We start from the raw sequence: 22250 nt of genomic DNA, 5'->3' as shown, positions 1-22250 counted from the left end.
AAGACTACAAGGCACTCATGATTGTCCTTCTTTTACATCATAACACAATAATCACATAAATTGAGTGGTAACATCCTACTGATGAAACTTTCCACTGATTAATTTGTCACTAGTCGAGAGGGACGATTGATGTAATCTCTGCACATGAAGACTGGCAAACTCGAGTGACTCAAACCAAGAGCACATAAAAGTTGATTACAATTACTCTCCGAGACAGATGCACACAGAGTTAACTTTTCATATGACTGTGCTTAGTTTCAATTCATTGCTACCTCTCGCTCTGTTTTAACACAAAAATAGAGATTTATGGGCGTCTTTCAAAGAGATGGCCAGGGTGAATGTTCACCTTTCATGTATTTCTTGTTTAGTCTTCAAATTGGAGCCTTATATCAAATTGAATGTATTCCTGAAGATATTCTATCTTCTGATGGCACAGTGAGACAAATGGCAACTTATCAATAAACACTTTGAGCAAAATTATACAATTAACCTACTAAAACAGTCTGACTCACAACATTTTCAATGTTGATGAGTCGACTATTATGGCAGTAAACACTCTCCAAACCAAGTCAACTAAGTAGCCAGACTGCCAAATACTTCTTTTAAAAAGACCACATTTGCACAATATTTTGAAAGACACATTTTCTCCCTGAATCTGCTCAATATACAATAATAAGATGAGGAATACTACGCTATCCCGCCTACCCTGGGGCAACGGAAGTTGATTTCCACATAAATTGTTGAGAAACTTTGTGTTTGATATCCTTTTGGGACATGACAGGGCTTCTACATTAGCAACAACTTGGTCACATGATCCAAGACGTCTATTTCAATTTCCAATTTGATGCTATGTCAGATGACTTACATGTATAAAAGGATCACAGTTTCCATTACAAATTGTATGTGGAGTTTTTATATGTCTTTATATCTATCCAATGTTGTACATATGCTGAGTTTTACACACAGTGATATCCCCAATTTCAGGTAAGGTAATTTTTGTTCTAGGGTACAGTGCACTCCAGTTACAACAAAATTTCATTACAACAATGGAAAATATTTGTGTCCCAAAATTATCATTCATACATCTTTATAATACTTTAATTTTAGGCTACACGGAAATTTTGATGTAATGAAAGAAAACTACCGGTCACAAAAACTTTGTTAAACGGGGATTGCCTGTATCCTGTATCATAATCACTATTATACCCAGTGTTCATATCACTGGCTGATATAATGCTGTGTTACCATAAAAAAAAGATATAACCACACTGCGAATTAGAACAAGACTCATCTGAAGAATATAATGCACGGACCACACAAAACTTTTGATGTGAAAACATTAAACATTTTGTATTGTCAGTCTATAAGGATATTACTAGCAGATCCAGAAAATTAGCAGCTTTATAATCGAACATTTTTGAAATGGCATTGCATTCATTTCATTGTCTACCACTGACTGAATTTGAGAATATTCCTACAAAAGAAATTCAAAATCATATAATCTCATTGCAAGGAAAAACAATTTCACATTACTAATAACAATCTTCAAATGAAAATTGTTCAAGAGTTGAGTAGTGAAGCATACAATGTCCATATTCTTTCCAAGTGTCTGAGGTATCACTAGCCTAAGGCAAGAAATGATAGCACAAGTACCAAGAAATGCATTCATTTTTTCTGCATCCTCATAAAACATTTTGCTAAACCACAAAGCAGGCCTACTGGTGGCCAGGAATGAATGGATGCTAAGCTGACCAGAAGTAAGATTTATAATGTCCTCTACCCTCAACCCTCCCCAAATGCCCACAACATCAAGCAGTATAAGTTCAATATGAGTGAAAGACAATATAATTCCTCTACCCCAATCCTATATGTACTGTACTATATAATGGAGTTTGGTAGGAGCACTGTCTCAGGCCCTCCACGAAGCTGCTACCCAAGTTCTCTTGTGGTGTCAGCTAACAGCACCATTACAAGTCCTCAGAAATACCATTTCCTGCATTCTATCCTTCTGGTGCACAGTAGTTGCGCCATTACAAACTGTGCAAGATATCAGTACCTTAGCACATTCGTTGTGTTGTTTGGTAGCAACAGCATTACAAGCCCACAAACAGCCATTTCTACTCTGCTATCAATGTGGTATTCCATATCAGTACTGCCATAAGTCTTCCAAGACCCTGTTACCAAGATACTGTCTATGAGGTGTTTTTAAGCAGCATTGTTACAAGCCACATAACATGTTGCTCACCGAGTGCTATCTCTGGTGCTTTGTCTTGGCACTTTTAGAAGTTCTCCAAGGTGCTGTTGCAGCACTTGGCATCTGCATCACTGCAAGCCATCCAAGAAGTCATTTACTGAGGAACTCTCCTCGTGATGATTGGTGGTAGCACCATTAAAGGGATGGTATAGTATTGGTGGGGATGAGGATTGGGCTTTTAACTTTTTGGAAGATACCAAGAAAACACTTATGAGCATACCATTCTAGCACAAATTCAAAGCTTATTTGATGAAAATCGGTTTAGGAATGGCTGAGACAGCCAAAGACAATGTAAAAAAAAGTAAAACAAAGCGATCATTATAACAGTTGGGACCCACCTTTTATTAGGCTCGCTCTGTTTTGGTTATCTAAGCCATTTCAAAACCAATTTTCATCAAATAAACGTTAAGTTCTTTTTAGAATTACATGCTCTTTGATATTTCATAACCGGATCCTCATTATCTCACACACACACAAAAAAAAATGTTAGACACATGAAGTTGGGTCTCGCCCAAAACTATATGATCCCTTTAAAGCCTTCTTAGATGAAGCTACTTGAGTTCTATCCTTGTGGTATTTGGCAGCAGCACCGTCACAAGCCCTCCAGCTGCCAACATGGCAGCAATAAGGATCATGGGAACTGAACAGTGCAGCTCAATAAGAACGCCAAAAAGGAGGTTACCAAGGATTGCCGCTGTGCGGTTAACGACCGACTGAACTCCAAGGGCTGTGGTCCTGCATAGAAAATTTTCAAACAGGAAACAACAACAAAAAACAAAATTTCAACGAAGGTTATTGTCACTATGGTTTTCTGTTGTTAGAAAACTACTATTTTTGGTCAATTTGCAGGCTTGTGTTGGCTTGTCTTGCAGGGATCTCTGTCCATCACATAATCATATCATCTGACTCTTTCACAAAATGGGAGGAAATGCAAAGGAAAACTGGTGTGATGATAAATACAGAGATGAGAAGGGAAAGTTAATTACTGGTACAGTACTCTCCGCCTAACTGGGTAATGTTGGGCAGAGCATTTCTTACCCGATTATTTCAGTGGAGTACCCGAATAGCCAAAGAGCATATTTCATTCATGTCACAGCTACCACACAATAATTATGCACATATCTGCACCATATTACAGCATGGAAGCTTCATCTTGTTCAAAGTTTCATAACAGCCTTCGCACAATTCCCAATTTCTCTCTGGTTTCAAGAAAACAACAGGCAAACCTTACAGAATTATTTTTTATTGGACCTTGTAGAGGAACAACTACAAATAGGATTTAATCGGTAATCCATGCCGAGGCACATTTAACATGTTAAATTGTAAACCATAGCCCTTCAGCACCTCTCAGCACCTCACAGTTTCTTCTGAATTTATATTTACACACTTTTAATAACATTCTGAGGGAAAAAATGAACATAGATGAAGTGTGTCTGGAAAATTTCTACCTGTTTAACCGAAATGCCTATCCAACTATCAAGTAAATATAACAAGCGTCGGAACTGCCTTCTCTTTTTGTACATCAATTAAGCAGTACCCGATTATGCGGAAACAATTGTACTGTGCATGAAAGCAAGGCAAGAAGATGAGCAGTGGAACACAGGACAGATTGGGAGGGGAATGAGAGGAAGAAGAAAGAAAAAGGTAACTGGCTTGCATCATGCAAGATGGACACTGGTATATCTTGATTGGTGACAGATGGAGAGCAGTAAGAAGATGACCATACAGATGACCATAGACATCTATCCAAACATTCAATCACCAAATATCTTACACATTTCCTATTTCAGGTCTTACTTATTACCAGATATATCTTTATTCTCACAAAGACAACCATAAACGTGCCACCAAAATGCAAGTACAGGGTGTATCTTTTACACAGAGCATCTTTAATATTCACATTTATTTCCATGCTTTCTCAACAACATGAAAAATAGTGCCTGCAAAATGGTTACAAGCATTTATCACTAATACAGTACTCTCCGCATAATCGGGTAGGCTCGGGCAGACCATTTCTTACCCGATTAAGCGGAGTACCCGATTAGCAGAAGAACACATCTCATTCACAATTGACACACACAATGTGTATGTATGCATTGTACACTGCACCAAACACCTACACTGTATGCTTAACACGCTGGCTTGCACGGCACAATTACCTTACACTTGGTCAGTCACGAGCAATAATTTACACTCTTTTATGGACAAATGTGTCTTCAGAAAACTTTGTCGTTTCACTATAAACTCCTCGCTAACACACATGTGTTTTCTGAAATGAACACGTCTCTTTGCGTGCACTAGTCACGCAGAACGTCGGGTTACTTTTCGAGAAGTGACTGGGGAAAAGCAAAATTATGGAGCTGGTGCATGGCCCGATTTTCGTTGCAAACTTCTCGTATTGTGAATATTGTTGTGGAGCAAGGGTGGAGCGAAAGTGTGTTCAACTCCTGTCTGTCTATGCAGTTGTGAGTTTTATATTTGCGATAAAATGTGGGTAGAAATTAGATAGAAGAAAATCATTTACCCATTTATGCGGAGAGGCAACCCGATTATTAGGTAATTTTAATGAGCATTGGAACTGATTCTGACATTACTACCCAATTAAACATAGTACTCGTTTAAGCGATACCCGATTACGCGGAGAGTACTGTAATAATGAGCACTGAAGATGAGGGGTCACGAGAAAAGAGTATGAGCCTTATAAGCCATAATCCTCTACTACACACACACATGCAAAATGTTCAAATGTACGAAGAGGGAGTTGGGGGAGAAATAACATAGAAGTTGAGAAATGAATGAACGGCAATTGCAATTCAATTCCAAGGAGAACATGACTTCTGTAAGATTTGTGAGCATGCTCTACAGTATTACAAGCAAACAAAAACAAAAATTAAGATGGGCTGATCTTGAGATCTCTATGTCATTCTATATGGGCAGTCACAAGTAAAAACAAGCAAGCAAGCAAAAAAACAAATCAAAACAAACAAACAAACAAACAAACAAAATCCCTGATCACTGCCCACAATACCTGCAGTTGGTGGGGTACATCTCGACTCCCATGACACTGAGAGTGTTCCACGATACAACTGAGATGGCACCAAACACGATGGAGGTGGCCAGAACCTGCGTTCTCGTTTGCAGGAACCATATAAGGAAGACACTAACACCCGACAGAATAAGACTGGTGGCTGAGGAAACAAAATGAAAATGTGTAGAATACACACAATTTAAGCAAAGTACACGATGAACATACTAGTACAGTATGAATAAATGAAAGCTTTTCTGATACATTACAAGGAATGATATTACTTTAGTGTCACTAACCATACCGGTACTTCGTAATAAATACCCGAAACTTGGCTGCAGCATACCAATGGAACTTTGAAAGTAATCTCTTCTTCTTCTTCTTCTTTTCAAAGGGAGGGGGGTTACATGTAAGTTTCATTTTTCAAAAAAAATCCAAAATGGTAAAGCAAATCACAGCATTCCAAATACAACCACAATAATATATTCAGTAATGGAGGCACATTGTTATATGGTGGAAATATCATGTAAATTGACAGGAAGATATTTGTTATAAATGATTACAAAATGGAGCAAGACAAGCCATTCATAGTTATAATGAAGTCATAATTTTTAATAAATCAAGTATGACACACGGTACATAACCATACATGCTTAGACCTTCACCTACAATCTCAAAATGCTTAGGAGAGCAGGTTCTGGCCACATACTCATCAGGGAATTGGTTCTTGTACAAGAAATACACTTGAAAATCGAGGAAACGAAACAACTCACTGAGCATGAATTTTCTCCCAAGTCGATCCATCAGGAAGATGGTGAGAAGATTACCAGGTAGATTAGACAGTGATGTGTAGAAGCCATCCCTGTATATATTGTCATCTGTATCGTTGGCAAGCGACTCGGGGGAGTCAGGGTTGTAGTCTCCACACGCAGACCCAGCATGTTCTACCCTGTTGAATATCTCTGGGAACCACATCCACAGACCATAGAATCTGGTTGGGGATTGATTTTTTTTTTTTTAAATTGCAGAAGAGCCAGAAACCACATGAAGTCATTTGATAAACATTTCCAGTTTCTTGATCACCGAAACCGCTGTTACAATTAATTGACAATACAACAACATCAAACGAACAAAAAAATTAAAAAAAAATAAAAAAATAAGTAACAACATGAACAAACATGCTGCAATACAAAGGTGTAATATCTGACTGCAAAACAATGTGTTAAAATGAAACCAAACAAAATCTCTTGCATAAATCTTAATTAAGTTCAATGAGGGACAGACAAACCTTCAAGTTTCATTCATGGTGCCATAACAAGGGATAGTGATGTGTTATTGTACTATTGTATCAACAGGAAAAGTCACACAACTACGTATCCATCGAATCTTTATGATATTACCACAAAAGATGTGACGAAAAAAAAAAGACAAGGACTCACCCAAATGAAAGACAGAAGGTGATAGTGAGCATTGCTGCAGTGACACGTATCTGAGGTCCCTTGAAGAGCTGTGAGGTGGTCTCTATGATGACTCTTATCCTTCCACACCTGCCTGTAGCGGCACTCCTCCCATTACTACTCATTACCATCTTCTCCTCTTTACTTGATGCCACCAAGTGATTGATCTATAAACAGTAACAGAGAAGAGCAAAAATTACTAGAAAAATATCATCTTTAAAGTCCCCACTGCTATAATCATCCATCTCTTCTTCAAATGCATGGCTAAAGTACAATTAAAGGGAGAGATGTCAAGTAGGTCTAGGTCATAGGAGCAATGAAAAAACTCTGTGTGAGTCTGGCGGACATGACTGATGATGAATTTTAAAAGTATTTCAGGGCCAGAGAGAGTCATTCCTTACACAACATTTCAGAACATATATTCAAAGTATAATACAGTGACTGCACTCTGGCTTGCCCAGCCATTGGCATACACTGTCATTAGCATAGAAAAAGTGTAAATATCCATCCCCTGTAGTTTATCATTTTCCTTGAAATTCATATGGACTGCTACCAAGATGATTACTTTTATTAATTGTACACTGCACCAACTAGGTGCAGTTTTCTACTTCTTCTTTTTTTTTTAAATTTAGTGTTTATCATCCACCTTTAGACATCACTCAGATCGTACATATACTCAAACTCTTATTTTACTTTTTGATTGCATGTGGGACAGTAAATAATAACAAGTGATTTGACGTCAAATAAATAAATGCCTGTACCTTTCCTAAAGATTATACCAATTTGCTGTTACAAACATCCACATCTATGCAAATTTGGTAGCTGATGTACTGGCTGAAATGGGATCCTGCAGGTACTGAAGAGGTAACACTCTACATACATACCTGCCAACCCTGAGACTTAATAAATCTGAACAAACAAAGAAAATTATTCAAAAATCTGAACTTTCATAAATTTTATATAATTTACAATTAACAGATATTTCCAAAAAAAAAAAAAAAAAAAATCAGAACACACTGAAATTAATGCATTTTCTTTCAGTGTAAAATCTGAATATTCAGATTAAAACTGAACAGTTGGCAGGTATGTACATACTATTTTAAGAAGACAAAATAAGCCGCTACAGTCCAAGTAAGATGTAAACTATTTGATCTAATGGCAATATTTCTGTGGAATAATTAGAATGTCAATGGACATAGCATGAGCACAACTTCTCTTCTTTTCATTCAAGAGAAACCCACATCAAAGATGGTCAAATTCCTTTCAGTTGGTGTCTTTTTTATACATCATGTGCGGTTATGGCATGACATGCAGGCCCAACGCCTCAACTCCCATCGTTCTGGATCTACTACCTTACTGGATAATCATCCTGGTTCCTGGTAGGATTGTTCCACTGGTGGATCTTCCTCATTATCTGCAGTGCCTCCTCTGACTTCCCTTTCTAAGACAGGTGAAGGAATACAACAAACAGAGATAGGATACACACTGTCAATGACATTATTCACAGGTGCATCTATCACTACAAAGCATGCAGCAAGTAACATAGAATGGCTTGTTCAGAATGATGAATTAAACCTCAATGAGCATCATTAACCCTTTGAGGATGAGTCCCGAGTATACTGGGGCAAGTGTCTGTGGGAAATACATGTTGTAGCAAAATCAGTCTGTCCTCAACAGGTTAGTATCACCAACTGTAGCGTCTTATGTTCTATGAAAAGCAGGTGCTTCAGTAACACACATCTATGGAGTACTATTCCTTGCATGTTTTGCACATAAGTCACTTATTTCACCTCCTCTTCAAGGATAGGAAGTTATCACACATCTTCAATTAAAAAAAAATGAAGAAATTACATTTGCAGCATGAATTCATACAAAACCAAAATCAAAACACAGATATGGAGACATCCTGTTTTGAAAGCTTTCAAGATTGTTAGAAATTCAATATGTATCTGCCAAGATGGTACTGGGATAGTTGCCTTATGGTGTGAACATAAAAGTCATATATATGAAATTGCCTTTGTACTCCAAGAATTCCTTCACGATCCTCAAGATATCTGTAAATTATTAATATCTTTGAAATGATATGTAACCATCACATCATGATTATGAAATCAAGTGCTCTGAAACACAGATAAGGGGGACTAGTAAGTACCACTCTCCTCCATCCCCCATGCCCCCCCCCCCCCCCCGATTAAAAATCCTCTCACAAATGCATGGCCCATTGTAATACAAATACACAATAAAAACAGGAAATTATTGATCCAACACACACTAAACCTGACTGTGATGACAGCAGTGCATACCTCCAGTAAGTACTTTGGGCTCTCTGGCATCACCAGGAAGGTAAGGACCGAGGAGGCTGCCGGGATGCAGCACAGGGCAATGAAGATCCTCCAACTCTCGTAGCTAAAGCCCTCAGGGCTGTGGAAACCAAGGTGCTGCCTGGGGATGACTGCCCAGGCGAGGGCAGCGGTCAGGATGTTGCCAAACATCCAAAAGGTGGCGAGGGCGCTGATCATGGCACCGCGGCGGTCTGAAGGCTGGAACTCCCCAAAGTAGGAGAAGATGACAGGTATGGAGCCACCAACGCTGAGAGCAAACAGTTTTCATCAAAATCAAAATAATTATATATTATGAACAACACAGGAGTCAATTATAATAAGAGAATTTCCTTTTTTTTGTTATTCTTTAATTTATCTTAGGCATTACTAATGATGAAAAGTAAAAAAATATATATACATAAGTAAATGATACAAAGATACAACACTACACCAATGTTATGTGGCTAGTGGCATTTGATGGGTTTGATAACATATCATTATCCATCAATACATGACACACTCAGTGACTGTGAAAAAAAAAAGAATATTGTTATCGTGCACTGGCAATATGTGAAGACAGTATGATGATGGCCTACAATGCAGACGTAACTTCAAGTTCTTCCTGGATTTTAGTGAAGAACACTGCTCAACTCTCTAAAATGAGTTTTCAACTGCTCCCTTTGTAAGAGTTTCTCTGCATGTTGTTGTACAAAGGTTTGCATGTGCCCCATGTCAATCCACTGGTGTCTTCTAATCTTGGGTTCTATAACATTTGCTCCTACGACAATTGCTCCCATGAAATATCTGCATGCCGAGCCAAACATAAAGCCTACCCACAAACATTACACTAAACCTAATCCTAATCCTCACATCAAACTAAACCTAAAACCCTACCACAATTTAACTCTAACCCTAAGTCCTTGGAGACAGCAAGACCGCAGCAATTGTCACAGGAGCAAAATGTTGTGTCATCCTAATCTCGAACCACTGGATAAGAATGAGAGTTGCTATGCACTCACCCGACACCACTCAGAAACCTCATCATGAGGAAGACTGGGAATTGTTGACAGAGACTGGAGAGGAAACCAAAGAGAGCGTTGCAGGCCAGCGAGTACATCAGGACCTGGCGACGCCCTTGGACATCAGCCAGTGACCCCCAGCAGTAGCCCCCTACCAACATCCCTACAGTGAGGAACACAGAAAGGACTTCATGTAAAGGAACTCCTGCCATTGCAGAAATCTATGCATCATATATCCTGCTATATGACTTTAAAACTTTTCATTTTTAAGTGTAATCTTACAGCAATTAATATTTTTAGTTTCTGATGATTTTTTAAGAGTTCATACATTATACATTAAGTGCCAAGGCAAGACAATACTAAGTTAACTTTAATGGCACAAAACATATATAGCATTTTGACTTCACAACCATGTAGTATCATGCATTGCCATGTACATCTCAAGCAAAGTTACATTTAGCTCAGATCATATCAAAAAATTGCATTTTCAATATATCTCATACAACACCAAACTGAGTGATTGTTCAGTTTCAGCAACCAAGCCAGAGCTCAGCAGCATTTCTCTGGGTGAAGAAATCAAAACTGTGTCTTCTGTTCACGTTGGTGCCTGAGCAAAGTGTGCAATCACTCTTTGAAGTCAATGTTTTGCACCTTGAGAAGTCTCTGGAATCTTTGGTTGTCTTTTATCAGCTAGACTGTTCTTCCAGAGATTATTGTGTTAAAGAGAGGACTCTGGAAAAGCAGTGCTCAATGAATTCATCAAAAAGCTGCCAAACTGAGAACCACTGACATACATTGTACATTACACTAATGTGAATACTATGTGACTGTCATAGGTAATTAGTAGGTATGTTATATGTGTACGCCTTGGCCGATTACAGTTTGTACAGATTTTTTTTAGTGATAATTTATTATCATCTTAGTTTCTTAGTTTCTTTTGCGTGATCTCAGAGTTACTCCCGTAGAAGGTAAACTTACCACGGGCGGATTCACTGCAACCAGATACATTAAGTTTCCGTATTTTTATCGTACATGTATATTACTTTGTGTGCTTTCTGCGACACTCTAAATGTAGTACATCGTTTAACACGTTCTGAGGCCTACCTTCCAACAAAGTGGTGACGGCTGCCATCGCAGAACGACACGAGCAACATGACATACACTTTTTTGTGTCATACTAGGCCAATATGCTGTGTTTGTACTTTCCGTTACAAATGTTTATCTGTTTGTATTATTATCGAGTCCGTGCTATAATGCATGGTCCTTGCTTGAGGCCGTTGAACCAACACACAGTTCAGTCAGATCGACCTCATAGCATATTGTACAGTATTTTACAATAAGTTTTGTTTGCTTTCTAACAACCTGCATGCAGTCCTCAAGGGTATACACGACCATTGTATTGATATTGTGTTTTTGGCAGGTAGTAAAACGGTGTACATACAGTTATTTTTCCTTTTGTCGTACGTCAGTGCTGGTCAGGACTTACGTACAAGGGGGGGGATTCCTTGTAGCAGCACGTACCCCGTTAGTCTGACTATAAGTCACCGGCCGAGAGAGGGAGCTATTTCAATCGGTATTATATAATCATGTTACTCTCTCCGGACGCTCCCCGATGGCAAAAGAAACAAAAGAACTAATTTTTGCTGACCAGTCCTTTGACCACGGTTATGTAAAAAGGTACACGTAGGCTTATCCCATAATACTTGCCACGTAGCCCCCTTTCCCTAACATTAACCGTGGACATAGCTTTTTCTCTCACTCTGGCTCCTCAACCTCCAAAGGAGATGGACATAGACCATCGCTCTCCTGCGTCCGATACAAAAGGGAGATATAATATTATACTTTCCAGAGTCAAGTCCATCCCGTATTGAGTCAGTTTTACATTGTACTATAATTCTTGGAGTTCATACAATACACCACATCGGTGAGGTGCATGTTTCCAGCAACATTAATTCTAAATAGTTGTGGAACAATTATTACGAAGAGGAGTTGCCTTCCTGTCATATTTGCGGACGCTGCATGAGGCTTGCATCAAAGCTCATCATCTCGCATCTCCTCTCATCGTCAACCCCGTCGTCAATGACTGAGGATGAACTTCATCCATGTCCAGCTCACGACGAATTAGCGTAAATTTATTGTGAATCTCCAAGTGGGATCGCATCCTTAACAATCGATGTCAACGCTATTGATGTGAGTGCCGGGCGACGACGAGGCGGCGAACACCGGTCCCGTTCCAGACAGTGCGTGTACACGTCAGCATCTCGACCCGGAGCTCATCGTGGCAGTGCGCACTGCAGTTCGCGATCGCGATCGAGGTCCCCTTTGGAGAGTGACGTGGCCGCTATTTCACCCTGGAAGCGGCTTGGGACTCTGTTCGGACTGTCGCGGTGGTTCGTAACTTATGCACCCTTTTATTTGTATTACCGCTCCTAATAATTATAACCACATGTATGTCCCCTCAATCTTAAGACCTCCTTTTAAACGTTTTGACCACATATAATTTGGTGTAATTGCTCATGGAGAGTCGTATATAACCAATACACTGATTAATTCATATTCTGGGGGAAATACCCTATCCCAGGTAACATGCCCATATGGGACCCATATGGGCATACTCCGGGCCACGTGGGCCATCTGGGTTAGGGTGAATCCCATATGTATTTAGCATCAGACCCATATGGGATAACCCATATGGGTCTTTTAATGGGACTGCCCATGTGGGTATCATAATGGAAATGAACTGCGCAAACCCATCTGGGCAAGATTGTTAAATGCCCATATGGGTTACACATGTGAAAAAAATGGGTAGACCCATCTGGGTGAGATATGTGAATACCCATATTGGTCTCATATGGGTATAAAATGGGCAAAGCTACCTGGGTAAAATATGCAATGCCCATATGCATACCATATGGGAATCTACTGGGTGAACCCATCTGGGTAATAAATGTAAATATCCATATGGGCTTCATATGGGAATGAGCTGGGCATACCCATCTGGGTAAAATAAGTGAATGCCCATGTGGGTTTCGTGTGGGAAATAGATGGGCAAACATATCTGGGTGAGATATGTAAATATCTAAATGGGTTTCATATGGGAATAAGCCGGGCAAACCCATCTGGGTAAAATAAGTAAATGTCCATATGGGTTACACATGTGAACAAAATGGGTAAACCCATCTGGGTGAGATGTATGTAAATACCCATATGGGTTTCATATGGGTATACATTGGGCAAAGCTATCTGGGTAAAATATGCAAAGCCCATATGCATACCATATGGGAATCTACAGGGTGAACCCATCTGGGTAATAAATACAAATATCCATATGGGCTTCATATGGGAATGAGCTGGGCATACCCATCTGGGTAAAATAAGTGAATGCCCATGTGGGTTTCGTGTGGGAATAAAATGGGCAAACCCATCTGGGTGAGATATGTAAATATCTATATGGGTTTCATATGGGAATAAGCTGGGGAAACCCATCTGGGTAAAACAAGTAAATGTCTATATGGGTTACACATGTGAAATAAATGGGCAAACCCATCTGGGTGAGATATGTGAATATTTATATGGGTTTCATATGGGAATGAGCTGGGCAAACCCATCTGGGTAAAATAAGTAAATGACCATACGGGTTTCACATGGGAAATGAATGGGGAAAACCGTCTGGGCAGTACATGTAAATGCCCATATGGACTCCATATGGGAAGTAAATGGGTTAACCCACCTGTGTAATACATGTAGCCTATATGCCCATATGGGCTCCATATGGGCATGGGATGAGCAAACCCATATGGATGAGATATACAAATGCCCATATGCATACCATATGGGATACAACTGGGCAAACCGATCTGTGTGAGATCTGTCAATTTACATATGGGTTTCATATGGATATGAAGCGGGTAAACCCATCTGGGCAAGAGCTGAACATATCTTTTTTGGTAACATATGGGAAAGAACTGGGCAAACCCATCTGGGTGACGGATGAACCTATCTATGTGGGTATCATATGGGAATAAAGTGAGCAAACCCATCTGGGTAAGAGCTGACCATATCTTTTTGGGAACCTTATGAAAAAAAAAAACTAGCCAAACCCATCTGGGTAATAGATGAACATATCTACACCATATTAGAGTGAACTGGTCAACCCATCTGGGCAAGAGATGAACAAAATTATGTGGGTACCATATGAGCATAAATTTGGCAAACCTATCTGGGTAGGAGATAAACATATCTATTTGGGTACCATATGGGAATGAACTGAGCACAAATCTGGGTAGGAGATAAACATATCTATGTGGTACCATGTTGGAATGAACTGGGCAAACTCTTGAGTAAGAGTTGAACATATCTTTTTGGCTACCATTTGGGAAAGAATTGGGCAAACCCATCTGGGTAATAGATGAACATATCTATGTGGGTATCATATTATTGGAATGAACTGGGCAACCAATCTGGGTAAGAGATGAACATACATTGTATCTATGTGGGTGCCATACGGGAATGAACTTGGTAAACCCATCTGGGTTAGAGATGGACATATCTATTTGGGTACCTTATGGGAATGAACTGGGCAAACCCATTTGGGCAGGAGATCAACATATTTATGTGGGTAAAATATTGGAATGAACTGGGCAAACCCATTTGGGTAGGAGATGATGTGGGTACCATACTGGAATGAACTGGGCAAACCCATCTGGGGAATAGATGTAAATGCTTATATGGGTTTCATATGGGGTCAACCTGGGTAGAACCATCTGGGTAAGATATGCAAATGCCCATATGGGATTTACATGGGAATGAACTTGGTAAACCCACCTGCTCATCATAACACCCCTACCTGAAAATGGAACTGACCCAGAATTTGAAAAGAGGGTCCGGTTCATGCCCGTTATGCAGTGCAGTATATTGGCATTAGGACTGATTGATCTCCTTCAGTACAGTCAGAGCTTGGTGATCATCTGTCTTCGCCTCATTTTAGGTAAGTAAATAAACTTATTTTTGTCAGCATGTTGTATTTAAGGTACCTAAGATGTTGACTGCAAGTTATTGAAAAAGCTAATCCCAAGTCGGCAAGCTATAAAGGCAATACCATGGTAACAAATATGTTAGTTGGGATGGTATGTGAGCATGTTGCCTCCATGGATCATCCATAGAATATTATACATGGTGATAGGTGTATTCAAAGGTTGTAGGCCTGCTATGTTATATGATTTTGTTTAATTCTGAATATTGCTTTATAGATTTGATTTGGGGTTTAATCTCATACTCTATGTATAGAAATTAATGCTGTTTAGCATTATTTCATTTTCATTTCAATACTTCATATCATTGAGTTTCATTTAAACAAAATGGAGTAACAGTATTTGAGAAAACATTTACGCATACAGAATTTTACAAATAATTGCAATAAGGGAAAACACTAGCTGTGAGATGTATTGAAACAAAGGGAGCTGATGAAAGCACTCGATCAGTGATTGTAATTGCAGTTCACTCATAGTTTAAAGTGTGCATTATGATGATATCAAATCAGAAATTACGTTTTTACGTATTATAATGGAAACATTAACTATAGGATAACTAGACTCGCTATTTCCGGGTTCACCACGAAAGCCCAAGTGGAGAATTAAGTTTATGCGCAGTACTGTGTAATGGTTTGGTATGAACACGTCCCACACAGTATTGGTAGTATACAGCTTTTTAGTATTCAATCCTGAACCATCTATAAACACACCCACACCGTACGGTACTTAGTATGAGGAGCTTGCAAGGTCATTCAACCTCCCCAACTCCACAGCATCTCTGCAGAAGGCTGTGGTCAGTTGTTTGGGTTATAAAGTCACAAAGGTCACATTCCATCAGGGAGACTCACCTCCCTGATTCCATAAGAAAACACCAATTCTCAAATGAGTGGACAACATATGCATATTACCTAAAGCTTGGCTCTATTAATATGTACCTCCTGACAACTGGAAAGCACAAGTATTTTTGCAGTTACCATAACCAAATACTAAGCGTGTGAGAAAGAGTCTTAGCTTCTGAAATATTGCAATTAGTTTTACTGTGACATGCATTATTAAAATGTATTTAGGAGGAGATCTGAGTGAGTGAAGCCTAACTGTGATTTTCATGCTCCTGTATTATCAGAGATGTGTATATACAACGTGTACGTAACACTTTAATAAACACACGTATCATATAGGCCTACGTTTCACAGTAGTAATCAGAATAGTAGTGGCATTTGGAAATAATTAGATGAAAAGAAGTATATACATATAGGCCTACTGATATTTGTGTCATCATAGCTCTAGTTGGCATATTTTTTTCTATCTACTGTAAATATGTTTTAATAGTTTATGTTGTTTAAGTTGTATTACTCCTTCTCAAAAGAGGTAATTGATAAGCATAATTTTCCCTCTTAAGATAGAAGTACAATTGTAAGATAGTTTGGGGGTTTGAAGGCTATCTAGTGTATTGTTATGTCTCAAATTTCTTCTAAGAAATAAGTCATGTATATAGGTTTATAAATCATACCAGATTATGAGCTTAAATAGATTTAATTTATAGGCCCTACTGGTAGTCAATATCGAGTAAATAGCAATCAATTGTAGGTTAAACTTCATATCGTTTGTCCAAAATATTTATTGACCACTCGCAATCTTTGTTTTTATGTGTACACATATTCCTTTCTCCGTGTCTGCTTTTCTGTTCACTTAATCAAATTATACTCAAAATGTACTCAAATTATAGCTTCTCCTAAATCTTAATTGTCATTTACTGTTTAATGGATAATCAAAACTTGTCCTTTGATCTTCCTGGGTTTGTTTTACAATCAAATGAATTAAAAGATTCATTCAAAAAAAAAATCTTCGTAATGAGATGAGGTGTAAGTTGATATCTTTCTACTCACCCTCAAGCAGTAACTTATTTTGCAATGTTCTAAGTCGTTTATCCTAATTCGTAATTGTTGCAATTTCCTTTGCTCTGGATGTAGAACAACTATATTTATCCCTTGACTGATTTTGTTTTCTTGTTTCACAATCAAATGAAGATTGAAATACATTGCATTTGCAAAAGATTCTCTAGTGTATAATTCGATATTATTTCCATTATATGAAAATGAAAACCAGTGGTAATACATGTACACCGAAAATATTTCTGTCCCTCTCTTCCTATTTCTCTCTCTCTTTCCCTTTGAGGCTTATTCATTTTGATAGTTTTAAACTACGTATAATGACCCTCTAGTTATGAAGAAAGTTGAACAAATCCTGTAAGAGTAGGCTAACAATTGTATACTGAATTTTTTAAACCCATGTAACTATGCATTCCTTTATACAGTCATGTATTCAAATACTGTACAGTGTAATGTTGCATGCCTGTATCCCTCAATAATTGAATCTAGCAATATTTCTGATGAATAACAAGTGTAACACATTTTATATGAAGATTGTAATTCCATGAATATATTTCTCCCTCTGTCATTGCAGATCTGGTGAAGAGAAAAGATGGACAAACACAGCAAGACTTCACGCAGCATACATTTTAAGGTCTACACAATAAGAAATCAGAACAGTGGAATAAAATAGCTGGATGGACAAAAACAGAGGCGGTTTGCAGCACAGGTTCAGGGAGAATTAGATGGCAACACCTAAATTTCAAAAGTGCATAGATTTTGACAGAATTGTGCAATTTTCTTCAAACCTTACTGAACTGTTCTTTTCATATTGCTGCATTCACTCAATCAACGTTTAGTTTGGGTATTCCCCTTACAGAAGCTGTTAAAAAGATCTCACCATTTCTAGCTTTTACGCTTGTTTATCAAGTGATATGAATGCCTATATTCAGCTGAGGGACACAGGACAACAGATTTCAATTAGAACAATGTACAAATATATCCACTTTGAGAATAAGATACTTGATCTATTGAGTACATACATTCAAGAGTGAATTGAGGGGAACAATACTTCTCTATGTGTAGGTCATTGGTGGTGGTGGATGTACAGTGTATATACAGTATGTTTACATGGTATTTAGGTAGCTTTCGAAGATGTGCCACCTTACTAGGGCTGTTCATCGAAGAAATAAACAAACATTCTACACGCTAAGTGGACTGCTCATAACAGAGGTTTGATGTCAGTTTTCCATCAACTCAGTGTGCCAGTGTCTCCTGCCATTGCTGCTGGGCAAGCTGTGGTTAATCATAATGAGGTAGGCCTATTCACAATATGGTAAACTCACCGTTGGCAAAAATATTAGCCACGTTACCCAGATGGGACCCACGGTGTACCTATATGTGCTATCTTGGAGCCCCCATATGGGTCCCATGTAAATCTTGGGTGCAAATTCCTAGGGGCCCCATATATGCATACCCATGTGGGACCCATGCTAAAACCCCATCTGAAGCCCATATCGGAAACCCACATGGTGCCCACGTATTTACCACAAACATTACCAAGATGGGTCCCATTGGGAACCAATATGGGTCATTTTGGATTGCCCATATGGGTCCCATGTAAATCTAGGGTGCAAAATCCTAGGGGGCCCGTATGGGCATACCCATGTGGGACCCATGATGAAACCCCACACAAAGCCCATATGGGATAACCCACACAGTGCCCACATATTTACCACATACGTTGCCCAGATGGGTCCCACAAGGAACCCATATGTGTCATTTGGGATCGCCCATATGGGTCCCATGTAAATCTTGGGTGCAAAATCCTAGGGGCCCCATATGGGCATACCCATGTGGGACCCATGATGAAACCCCACACAAAGCCCATATGGGATAACCCACAAAGTGCCCACATATTTACCACATACGTTGCCCAGATGGGTCCCACAAGGAACCCATATGTGTCATTTGGGATTGCCCATATGGGTCCCATGTAAATCTTGGGTGCAAAATCCTAGGGGCCCCATATAGGCATACCCATGTGGGACCCATGATGATTTCCCAGCTAAAGCCCATATGGGAAAACCCTCATAGTGCCCACATATTTACCACATACATTACCCACATGGGCCCCATCGGGAACTCATATGGGCCATCTAGGATAGCCCATATGGGTCCCATGTAAATCTTGGGTGCAAAATCCTAGGGGTCCCATATGGGCATACCCATGTGGGACCCATATTCAAACCCATATTGGGCCCATATGCAACCCATATGGGCATGTTACCTGGGATAATTATCACCTGCGTGTGATATAATGATGTACACGACAATAAAGCGTGTATAGTATTGAAACTTAAATATTCTGTTGTCAACGCCCATTACAGGGGAAACTCGGTATAACGAACACTGCTATAACGAGATATCGGTTATAACGAGGAAATTTTCTCGGTCCCAAATTTCCTTCCACACAAGTCTATGTAAAATGCTACTCTTATAGCGAGATCGGCTATAACGAAATAACTGCTATAACGAGATAAATTTTGTGACTTCCAAACAAAGAAAAACATAGTAAATCAAACCTGCTATAGCGAGGTAAAGCAAAATGCCTTCGGTAAAGCTTTACTTCGCCTGTGCTATCATCTTCCGAGATTGTAAAGCTTGATGCGCCAAAAACTGTCTTGTACACACATAATCATTTTCTTCAGTGCACGTACTCCAGCTAGCACTGTATGTTGTACGTGTGAAGTGTGTGTGTGCACGCACACTGATACATGCAGAAAATGTGGTGGACGGGACGGCCATATGTATACATGACATGACGTTTAGCAGGTGTGAGGCAATCGGATGCTGTGATTGGCCTTCTACTTAGGGAATTCCCCGTCTTCACACACACGCAGTCATAATGTACATACAGAATGTGTCACATACACACACAGCATTGTGCAGACCATTATTCAAGCTTTCCACACAACACACACCCATACGATAACCACATACCAATCCACAGACGATCTTGATACAATCGCAAGCTATATAAATTTACAAATTCAAACATCTACAATTAATAAGAAACACATTCTTGATACTGGATTTCCTTGGCGAAAAACATCTTCTTACCCATAAAGGTGAGTAATTCCCTCAAACACAATATCAAGTTATCGGTATTGATTGAAATATAATGGGTAGTCCCACATGTGCAAATAAATGTCTTTATTTTATGCCTTCTTTTATGCCTACTGATATAACGAGATATCGGCTATAACGAGGAAAATGACTCGGTCCCGACCATCTCGTTATATCGAGTTTCCACTGTATTACAATTAGTAAATCGAGTGGAATCATAACTCAAGACATTGGAATATGGCTGTATGATGAGAGTGTGTTTGGTGTGTAGTTTGTTACATAACGATAATGATAATTATCTTGCCACGTTTAACACGTTCTGAGGCCTACCTTCCAACACATTCTTCTTAGCATGTGGCTCATTACCTACTGTGAGCAGCAGATATAAGCAGTATTACACTGTGCTACATTTGTAACTTGTTTGTCATCTAAACTCACTCACAAATACATTTAATACAGTACTGCCATTAACAAAATTTGGTAAATTGGGAACAACTAAAACACTTTAGACTACCCGGGTAGTAGCTAGACAACAGGGTCATGCACTTATCCTTATTTAGCCCTTTAAGCACTCATGCACTCAGCTCAAATGGCCATGATTTTTACATCAGCCTTCAGTAATCCCTTCAAACTTGATAACCTTGTTGTAAAGTTCACAAGCCCACTAAGGTGTGAACAACATCCCCAGTCCAACAAGAAGGACAAGGTCACACACTAGGGATTAGGGAGATTAGGTTTGTGGTTTGTAGGTTAGGTTAGGGGGATTAGGTAGGTAACCTCTATTCATTGATAATTAGTTCACTCTATTCATTGATAATTAGTTCCCAGACATCTGTACAAATTAACGAACAAAGCACATCACATGCATGCTGACAGCATCTGACATACACGCATGACACATCACCATCATACCTGTGTAGATGCTGTCAAAAGATATTTACCGACAAATATGATGGAGTTCAGAACTCCTTTCTCTGTGTTTGAGATGTGCATGTCTCTCGATGCTTGAGGGAGAAGGAAAGACACACTCAAGATTTCCACAGTATCACTCATGTTGGCCCAGCCACAGACCAGAAGCAGCATAGCGTGAAATCGTCCAAAACCTCACAGGATATGAAAGGAAACTATATTTGTAAATCTACATTTCACATTCCAGACTAATAAATTAGACATAGCTGTAATCATCGATCAAACATTTACATGGTGCACTAGTAGCTGCCAAGATGAACTGTCGTTCAAAGTCATATCAACCTAAAAATACAGTCCTCCTTTTACAAAGGATCACCATGCAGTAAGCAGCATGTAACAGTTTGTAAGTTGATTATACTGTTGGGTGAAATACATCTCAGACAAAATCAAATCAACATGCATTAATGGAATGGTATTGTGAAGTACATCCATTAGGATGACCAAGAATCTGAAGAGAAACACTTAATGCATTTTCAAAGAAAACAAAGCAAAGCAATAAACAAAAAAAAAAGTTTCTTTTTTCCGGCAATACAACATCTACAGCACAGAACTTTGATTAATGCTGTTTAACAGTTTATAAATTCTATCGTAGAGTGGGGGAAAATGTAATAGTGTAAATGGACTCTAATATCTCAACTTAATCTCACTGTACATTGGGGAATGGGGGCTTCTATAGATTGTGCTGCATTGAGAGATTGCAACTTACCTGCTGCATCAACTGCTGCACTGTAATTTCCAACATTCCCACTGCCTGTTGGATGAGACAGAGAGAGACAAAAGATGCATGAACTAAACATTAAATATCTAGAAAAAAACTTTCTACATACATGATAACATCACTGATACTTTTCAACTCACCATAGACATCACATGTATTTCCTGCAATATAAATATATTTCATTTCACATGTTTAAATAATTAATAAGCGTTAGCATCACATCATAAATCTTATGTTTTGTTCACAACCATTTTACGTTATGAGATGCTCTTGACTTTGGTACCGGTATGCCCATTTTATTAATGCATGCAGTGCCAAAGGTTTTCTTACGTGTGTCAGGTGTGGAAATCTCGACAGCATCATCACTATCTTCTGTCAGCCTGGTATAGACAGCCTCTCCCGTTCTGTTTGAAGACATCTTTGCAAATCTCTCTCCTCCTCTCTAATAAGTAGTAATAGT

The 22250-nt window shown here is 39.0% G+C and overlaps 1 protein-coding gene across 1 annotated transcript; it reads right to left on the bottom strand.

The window, feature by feature from the left end:
- Nucleotides 1–2401: 2401 nt before the first annotated feature.
- On the bottom strand, nucleotides 2402–22208 carry LOC139725777 (synaptic vesicle glycoprotein 2C-like). Its single transcript, XM_071636859.1, has 10 exons — nucleotides 22121–22208; nucleotides 21779–21823; nucleotides 21045–21206; nucleotides 10077–10239; nucleotides 9040–9325; nucleotides 8094–8177; nucleotides 6719–6903; nucleotides 6053–6270; nucleotides 5283–5442; nucleotides 2402–2989 (listed from the first exon to the last, which is right to left on the bottom strand). The coding sequence occupies exons 1-10, from the start codon at nucleotides 22206–22208 to the stop codon at nucleotides 2806–2808; spliced, it is 1575 nt and encodes a 524-aa protein (XP_071492960.1). The 3' UTR covers nucleotides 2402–2805.
- Nucleotides 22209–22250: the final 42 nt, after the last annotated feature.

This window comes from Diadema antillarum, unplaced genomic scaffold (genome assembly GCF_040938485.1).
Source record: "Diadema antillarum isolate AM-2024a unplaced genomic scaffold, OU_Dant_1.0 seq00000059_RagTag, whole genome shotgun sequence".
In the NCBI taxonomy this organism is placed as follows: domain Eukaryota; kingdom Metazoa; phylum Echinodermata; class Echinoidea; order Diadematoida; family Diadematidae; genus Diadema; species Diadema antillarum.
The sequence above is the reverse complement of the archived record's forward strand: the minus strand, read 5'-3'. Positions and strand labels throughout refer to the sequence as shown.